At 41.6% G+C, this 9,292-nt stretch overlaps 1 protein-coding gene across 1 annotated transcript; it reads left to right on the top strand.

Moving 5' to 3' along the window:
• The first annotated feature begins 1,573 nt into the window (after positions 1-1,573).
• Positions 1,574-9,077, top strand: rgmd (RGM domain family, member D). The gene is made up of 3 exons (XM_040127694.1): positions 1,574-1,815; positions 4,845-5,356; positions 7,359-9,077. The coding sequence occupies exons 1-3, from the start codon at positions 1,722-1,724 to the stop codon at positions 8,055-8,057; spliced, it is 1,305 nt and encodes a 434-aa protein (XP_039983628.1). The 5' UTR covers positions 1,574-1,721; the 3' UTR covers positions 8,058-9,077.
• The last annotated feature ends 215 nt before the right edge of the window (positions 9,078-9,292 follow it).

The raw sequence follows: 9,292 nt of genomic DNA, 5'->3' as shown, positions 1-9,292 counted from the left end.
AGCGCAGCCATAAAGCAGATCAACCAACCTAGTCTCCAAAATTAGCTGAACAAACAGAGTAAGGTAGAGCCCTCTGGGGGGATAAACTTGGCACACTGGATCCAATGTGACAGAGGCCCTTCTGGCAGCTCAGAACAATCCAAACGTTCCACTTGGGTTGAGCTGTCTTCGTTTCCCCCTCCACTATATATATCAGCCCCACATCAACATGGGCCTGTGAAGACCTTTCACAAGACTGACAGGCCACCTGAATCACACAATTGTGTGGCCGGAGAAGCCTGCATGTGTATAGAAAAGCCAGTGATCCAATAACTGTCTGGGTTCACTTCTCTCTCATAAAGTCAGGAGGAAGGCGCAGAGGGAGACCCACAGCTACAACCCAAATGTTCCAGGTGCACCAAAACAGAGCCTTAACTTCTAATCTAATTCTAGAAACTACACAGACTAACTGTTGATTTTCTTAATACCAATATTTTATTCAGCAATTGGTTGGTGCATTAAAATTCTTTACTTGAATGGCATAAAAACCACACAGTGTGTCTCGGGCGAAAGGCTGAAAGCTGGTGAGTCTATGTGCCTTGCAGATGGTCCGGCCTCACAGCAGCTGTGCAAATGAAAGACAGAGTGTCGTTGAAGGAGTGAGAGAGATGGAAAGTTGGCCACAAAAGGCAAAGAGTAACACACAAGTTGCTAACTGAAAATGTAATGGAAAAATTAATAGCGCACTGAGATTTGCTGAGAGAAAATAATGAGTCAGAGTATTTTCTCTGAATTTTGTAAGTGACTAAAACAGACAATGACCATGATTTTGGCAGGTAAAACACCACTTTGTAAAATGGAAAAAAAGACTTAAAGGACCCCAAATAAACTACTATTCAGTATAAAGGAGAGAACCCCACATAACAGGTTAGCTCTATTTACTCTCTCACTCTCAACCATTACTTTTCAGTCACTATTGTCAGGATACTGCCAGTTCTAATTTCAAAGTAGGAGTATCAAGTTCTAACATATTCACTAGATTAGCAAGATATAATCTGTTAGTTTGCATTCACAACTGTCAATCAAACCCCATTATTTTAGCACTAATTCTGGAGTGAGAAAACAACAGGTGAGAAAATCCCGCTTAATGCTGAAAATACACAAACATTTGTCCTCAGGAGGAGGGGGAGTCGAACGGGACAGATGCCCCTGAGTGCTTTGTAGTGCAAAGAGTTCAAATCTCTACTAGTCTGTTTCAGTTCTGCATGAAAAAAAAAGTTTTATTACTTGCCACTTCTGAATATGGTGAATGGACCTACATTTGCAGCTCAGCATAGATAGGCTATGTATATGTATATGTATATGTACAGATAATAGGCAGTTGTGTAACTACTGTAACCACAAAAACCTGTGATTCTTCAAATATAATCAGGGCAATTATAATTTTCCAGCGCCCCCACTGTTGTTGAAGGCACTCTTCCACTGTCCTCATCCCCAGTAATTGCCACTACATGTACTGTAAATATCAAGTGGTTAGTGAATAATTAGTCTTTCATTGGCCAGCGATCACCTCTGGTCCCCGTCTACACTTTAGACCCCTCCCCCGTAGAGCCGCCCTGAAGACAGGGGCCCCTTTTGAATGACAGCGCTTGGGAAAGAAGACGAATTTTTGTCTGATTTCCCGCAGCCACAGCGTCGATGAGAAGCAGTCGAGGAACTCCATTCTAACTGAATGGATTGGTATGGGGAGAAGCGGACCTCAAATCTCGGCTAAGCGGCAGCTTTGGGACTGTGTAACGTTGACGATGGTTTTACTTTCGCTACTGTTTCGACCAGGTAAGTGCTGCATGTTATATCCGTGCTCCCCCGCTCCTCTCCTGCATGCAAAGCTGTGTCCCGCACTCCCCGGAATGGAGGTGGAGGTGGAAAGAAAGTTGGAACTTTTTCCTTGCGCCGTGTGGCTGAACTCAAACTCTTTAAACGATTTTGAGCTTTTTCTCACATTTAACTACATCGTGTTTGTTTTGTTTTTTGAGTCTTTTAGTGGTAAAAGGGGTAGAGAAGGTCGCAGTTGTTTGAAAGTATCCCGTCCACAGCGGGGACAAAGTAATGTCCTGTTGCTGCGGACTATCCCAGCCTCCAGCCTGCACTGCAACACTCGAATCGCTGCTAGCCGACCAGCACGAGTTAACTCGCTTTACGGACGTCTTTTTTTTTTTTTTTTTTTTTAATAAATTTACCCTCTTCCCACTCAAAACAACGACACTAATCAATTTGTTACCAACAGCTTAACAGTTAACACGTTTCAACCAAGCACACGTATCGCTGCTGCTAAGTTGTTGGGGTTTTTTTTTTTTTTTTTTTTTGTACCAAGTTGTGTGAAGTTACGGCTTAGCTCTCCGTTAGCATAGCTCTCTAGCAAACTGGCGTTCAGCACCCGCAGTCAGACCAAAAGAAAACCACGGGGCTTGTTTTCTAAACCACAAACAGGACACCAAACGGTTACCTTTAGTGTGTATTTCACGACTGGGACTTTCACATCCAGTTCGGTTTGTTTAAACTGTTGTCTAACCTAGTTGGACCACGGCATTCCCCCCATTCATGCTTCATTTATTAACTTTGTTAGCTACCATGCATGGGGGTCCAACTTTTTGGCCTCTGAACGTGTTGGTCGCTCCCCTGTTCGAGCCTGAGATCAGAAACCATATTACTAAACTACACCAGAGGAGCATGTTTTGTTTGGATAATGAAGTTGATTTATTTCATATGCTGTGGCCAGTTCCTGAGGTGTTTTGTGAGGTCTGTGCTTAGGACAAAGTTGCCACACTTGTGACGCACATTTAATGAGATTTATTTTGCTGGGGAGTTTGTGTCAACTGTTAGACTTCTGTTGTCTTTGTAAAAAGCTATCATCCAAAACGTACTGTTTAGATACATTTATTTTGTTACTATGCGAAAGTCACCTGGCATCACTTAGGGGCATTAATAATATACTGATCATTAATAGAGTATTAATTGATATGAATGTGTTTGGTATGTAGTGTTTCACTGTAATATTATTTATTTAAACATGAAAACTGCAAACCACACTTGTAATATAAGAATTCAATCCTGATAACATTATATTAAAGATGATAAACAGTACTGTTGGAGCTATGTCTTGCAGCACTTCTAAAGACCCCTGTAGGCCCCCAGGTTCCTCTTTATTGTTTTGGTACTTTGATTTGACTAAAGACACCATATGTGTTTTAAAAAAAAAATTGTTTATCTATCATTTATTAACCTATACAGGTCCGCTAAGGCACTCCTAATGGCTATGTTTGTAAAAAACCTAAAAAAAAACAACCTACTATTAAACACTTTTTGCACTGCAAACTAAAGACTAGACCAAAACCATTAAAAAATCGTGTCTTTGTCTCCCATTCTATATCTAACTGTATTCTACTAATCTATAATATGCTAATAGTGTACCAGTGCTGTTTGTGTGGCCACTTTGCATTTTCTCTTTTCTGTTCTCATGTTTCCCATATGGTCCTCACACTTGTTGGTAGCCTATTGAGTGCCGGAGCAAAAAGACTCTTTAGGGAGATGCATGGTTGTTGATGGCTGTATAGGCAGTGATTGACCAAAAGTGTCAATCACAGTGGACTTGAGTGACCTCGCGGTGAGATGGCGGAGCCCTGTTGGAATTCACAGGAGGGATGCAGAATGCTTCTAACTTGACCTCTCACACTGCATCTCAGTTTTATCAGGGCTGGTGTTGACGTGCAGCGACTGTTAGATGCATTAATCATCTGTCTTGCCCCCTCAGTGCATCAGATGTTTGTGAAAGGGAAGAAATGATTCAGAAATATTGGTGTGCACTTGGTGTGAAATCTCCATGCTTATCTCATCATCTTTGTCAAGGGTGTTGGGAGATTCGATGGAGGTTTGAAGTAAACAGAAGAATCCTCTGTTGGAATGGAAGAGCAGTCCGTTGCAAGTGATCCCGGTCTTGCAGTAGTAGCGATGTATGTGTTGTGGATGCTGGCGAATGTTGATCGGAAAATGAAATCTGTCCCAGTCAGCGTACGAGACAGCCCCTCCAAAAGTAACACACGACTGACATGAACTTGATGGATATCCACATTATTTCCTGAAGTAGTTGTAGTTCTTTGTTTTACTTGATATAAAATATCCCACTCGTGAGTCATTACTTAACCCGGAGCCCTGAATTTAGGAGATACCACCCAAATATCACATGCTGTGTTTGCAACCCCCACCCCCGTCCAGCTTCCAGTTTGGACCCTGAGTTGCTGAATAAGCATGACTTTTTGTTATAATCCTCTTGTGAACTTCTTGAAGTTAGCTGCCCCCATACGCCGAGTCCTGCCGTGCCATGTAGTGTAGCGTAATGGACTTCAATTGCCTTAGCAACAGCCAAACCACATTCAGCACCCTCAGGGAAACTGACACAGGTTGGTTTCCTCCTACAGTGAGGCAACATGCTATTTCTGTGAGGGCTAGTTGGGGGAAATAAGTTTTGACTGACTCTGGAGCACAGTGTGGGATCATGGCCTCGTGAGCTCACACATTTGGGTTTTAATGGCTCTCCTGATTGAGCTAAACTTGATAGTGGAAAAGTTTTGACTGCTGCTTTTTGTACTGAGCTGGGGTAATGTATCCGTACATGTCAGATGGATTTTTAGAATCTTATTAGGTGTAAACTATGTTTTGGTTCAGACTGGTAGATCTGATGACCATTTTTGCATAGAGGGAGGTTACTTACAAGAGAAATCCCCTTATACCAAACATTTCCATAGTAATGTTAACAAATGTCGGTATTACAGTACAAAATGTTGATTTCCATTGTTTTTGTTTTTCAGCTCACTGCCAGCAGTGTCGAATCCAGCGCTGCAATGCGGAGTACGTCGCTTCTACCTCACCCTCTGGTGGTCTGCAGGAGGACGTGGCTTTGGATGTGGACTACTGCATCGCTTTGCGGGCCTACGCCCTGTGCACCCGGTGGCAGGCACGCAGCTGTAGGGGTGACTTGGTTTACCATTCGGCTGTCTTCCGCATTAAGGAGTTATTCTCTCAGCACAACTGCTCCAGCGACGGGCCCACCTCCTCCGCCAAGGTCCCCAGCACATCTCGGCCGGCCGTGTCAGAGCTGTGCGACTATGAGAATCGGGTCCTTGTGTCGGGCTCAGCCGGTCAGCAGAAGAAATACGCCCACTGTGGATTATTCGGAGACCCGCACCTACGGACTTTCCGAGACGAGTTTCAGACCTGCAAGGTGGAAGGGGCGTGGCCTCTGATCGACAACCGCTTCCTTTCTGTGCAGGTGACCAATGTGCCTGTTGTTCTCGGCTCGAGCGCCACGGCAACCAGCAAGGTAAGGATGGGTTTAGAGCAGGGGTTCCCAACTTTTTTGGTTTGTGGTCCCTTAAAACAAACAAGTGTCTAATTCCAACTCCTGTCACACTATATATGTGTGTTTGAACCAAAAAGTGATATGGGTTTCTTATATTGTTTAATTTGAATACATTTTGGAGGCCTGAATAGGTAAATCTATTCAGAATTCCACAAGGAAAAAGCAAAGATTAAACCTGGCAAAAATAAACCTCATTGATTTTTCAATCCCACAGATTTATATTGTAACCCATTGGTGAGGTCTCAAGCCCCAGATAGGGAACCACTAGTTTAGAAGCACAGTTAAATGAGCATCCTGTCTAATTTGGTCAAAGTGCTGGTCATTGTTTTTAATAGATGATTTTATGCATTATTAGTGGGAAAAAAATCTACGTTTTTCACAACAACCAACTATGTCCACATTAGACATTAAATGAACACTCACCTTATACTAAGTTTGAATCTAATGGCATATATGAGCAGGCTGTTTTTGAGTGCTAGCTGGCGAGCAAGTATTGCTATAAAGTATCAAACATGTGAAGTTAATCGTCATTCCACGGTGCCTCTCGAGCCTCCAGCATTCCTCTTGTCTTGGAGCTCCTTCAGATCTGTGAGGGGAGAAGAGAGGAGGGGAGTCCCTCAGTGGTGTTGAATCACAGACATGCTTGAGCGCTCTACCTTTAACACATGGGTGGTCATATGGTAGTGATTAACGCTCACTCAAACATTTTCCTCCACCACCACGATCTGGAATGTTTTTTTCACCCCTCTGGTCAAATAATTAACTGGGTGCTTTTTGTGTAAATATGGAATAATGTGGCAAAATAAAGGAATAATTGGACAGCAGTAAGGGTTTTTTTTTTTTAAATTCTGTTAATTAAAAAGGTTGGCCTTTCATGCTGTATTTTTTTTTTTTTTATTGTTAAAACTTTTCTCATATCTGTGTCTTTAAGTGGTACTAAAAGTCTCATTGGTATATAAAGCTCACTATGCACAGACTTTCCATTAAAAATAGGTTCAGTAAGCTGAATAGTACTTGAATAGTAAATAATTTGTTTCCCACTCTCGGGTAATGTCATTGGCTTTCCTAAACTTACCAATTTTAATCCTCCTGTTTGAAAACAAACTATGCAAAACAATAAACCGTGTAAAATCACATCTGGGATTTAAGAGCAAACTTTTTCAAATGCATTTGCAGCCCAATGCAAGCCTGTAGTGTGTGTACAGTATTTCTGTGCCAACACCCGCATGGACCCATCATGCTTTTGGAGTTGTTTTCAACTGCCAGACTTCAGACAGGAAATCATCCATCAAATTCAGTGTCCCTGTAAGTGTAAATGTAACCACAGCCACCGATTTGTCAAGATATTTTGAAGAAACAGAGGTGAGGCCCCAATTTTTCAAAGCTCAGCTGGAATACAAATCGCAGTCAGTAACTGAGCAAAAACTAGCACTGCCAGTGTAGAAGTGATAGAAGATACACAGAGAATAACTGTGGAGTTATTGCTGTTATTTTTAGTGTAAGTAATTAGTTGTGTGTGCGGGAAAGGATAGGTGATTGTTAAGACCATACAATGATTTTAGTTGTGGTTCATCTGAGGAGTTATCTGTTTGGTTGGTTACAAACCAGTGGAACACCGACAACAGTCCTCTAGAATACTTTGCTGTAATTATGAATTAATTGGCATAAGATTACATCGAGGGAAATTCACCGTCACTCGACAGGAAAAAAAGGGCCATGAGCATTCACCTCAACCTTTTAAATTTGTGGTTTCCTGCTGCCACCATGTGGCATTTAATCCATACTGCTGTTACTCAGAATTTATTAAGGCATTTTCTCAAATTTTATCATTACATCTTAGCAAAGATGTGACCTTTTATCATTGGCTTTATGTACGTAAAAATATTCAACCTATTACATAAATTTAAAATTTGTCTTGTAAAATGGTGATTTAATACTGATCTTATGTCTCTCCCCATTTCAGATCACAGTGATCTTCAAATCCTACCACGGCTGTACAGATCAGAAAGTGTACCAGGCCACAACTGAGGATCTGCCCTTGGCTTTTCAGGATGGGACTCGCAGCGGTGGTGAGAGCGGCAGCCTGACCATCGTGGAAAGAGGCGGCTCTGGAGTGGGCCGGCTGGTGAAGATTCAGGCCCGTTACATCGGCACTTCCATCATTATCCGGCGCGTAGGAAGCTACCTCACCTTTGCCATCCGCATGCCAGAGGATAACCTGGACTTTTCGGAGGACAATGGTGGTCTGCAGCTCTGCTTGCATGGCTGTCCGCGCAACGAGCTCATCAAAGAGCACACGCTGGGCCGTCAGAGCCAGCAGCCCCGCCTGCAGGGCACCAACACAGAGCTGGGCCCTCTGCGGCCTCCTCACCAGGTCTACACGGTGGAGCGGGCCACAGCCAAATGTAGAGAGACTCTGCAGGTGGAGGACGTGTACTTTCAGTCCTGTGTGTTTGACTTGTTGACCACAGGAGACCCCGAGTTCTCTATGGCAGCCTACGGTGCTCTGGAGGATTTAAAGGCACTACCGCCCAGTAAACTGAAGCAGAACTCCCCAAGGACTCCTCTTCTTTACAACCAAGGGGTGTCACACACATCGACTGCAGCAGCAGCCAACAGCTCCCTGCTCTCACTCCTACTCCTCATTCTGCTGCTTTTGTAAAAAAAAAAAAAAGAAAAAGAAAATGAATATAAATGATTTTAAAAAAGAGAAACATGGAGGCAAACAGAATGTGGAAGCATTACCAGCTTGAGGAAAGAGTGACTAGAGCTCAGACATATATTTTTGGTTTGTTTTTTTTGTTTTTTTTTTTAATTTTTGAATGTTGTTTTCTGTTTTTGTCATTTGAAGGATTTCACGCTCATAAAAGATGACATTTGTCCCTTACATTTTCGTTGGATTAATACATGGATCGCATCATTTGAGGAAAACTACACAGTCATGTGGTTTGAGGTCAAATGCAACATGTTCACCATTTCCACAAGCTCACTATTAATTGGTTTACATCAGTCTTTTAAATAGAAAAAACTCCAAAAAAAAAAAAAAAAATTGTGCGTACTGACCTCAAGGCGGCTGAACAGAATTAGTTTTTTTTTGTTTGTTGTTTTTTGTAAATATTTTATTTCTACTGCAAAAATGCACAACCTCCAAACACTCCACAATTTATGGAGCTGCATATAACTCCAAAAGCTGTAAACTGTTTTTTATGGAGAGCAATGTGGCTTCTAGATCCTGTATAATCCAGTAATATCAATAGCACTTACAGGTTTTAACAGCAAGTTTTGTGTATTTAAATGTTGTTTCTTTGTCTGTTTTAACAGTTATTTCAGAAATCGGCATGCTAAATACACAGGATCCAACAACTGTATGTAAAAACTACCTATCCATAATATATGATGTGTCAGTGGGATATTCTCAGCAGCCCTCATCTTCTGTGAAACACTCCTCTTCAAGCTGTTTGGCTTCCAGTTTTAAAGGTTAAAAAACCCCACAAATCTTTATATAATAATATATTAAAAGAGTGTATATATGTGTTTTATATTGTGTAAATTTGCCTGTGTATAGATGTTTTAACTGTAATATGTTTTACATTTGTTTTGTTTAGTAGGTTATTTTGAGGCATTGTAAGAAAAGTAAACTAATATGTGATGTGTTGTATCTGTAATTTTCTGTATTAAAGTGTTGGACACTCCCGATCAAGGACTGTTTTTCCTTTTTTTTTTTTTTTGTCAAACTTTTGTGAACTTTGCAGTTATTGTAGCATTAATAGGAAAAGCGTATTCACTGTTTCTGGGTCAAGGCCTCAGACAATCATAAAATGATAAAACATTAAAAATGTCAAAAAGTAATGCAGTGTTTCACAGTAGTGGCATTTCCTAACTCTGTGCCTGTAGTGC

Source organism: Xiphias gladius, chromosome 6 (assembly GCF_016859285.1).
Source record: "Xiphias gladius isolate SHS-SW01 ecotype Sanya breed wild chromosome 6, ASM1685928v1, whole genome shotgun sequence".
In the NCBI taxonomy this organism is placed as follows: Eukaryota; Metazoa; Chordata; class Actinopteri; order Istiophoriformes; family Xiphiidae; genus Xiphias; species Xiphias gladius.
The sequence above is the reverse complement of the archived record's forward strand: the minus strand, read 5'-3'. Positions and strand labels throughout refer to the sequence as shown.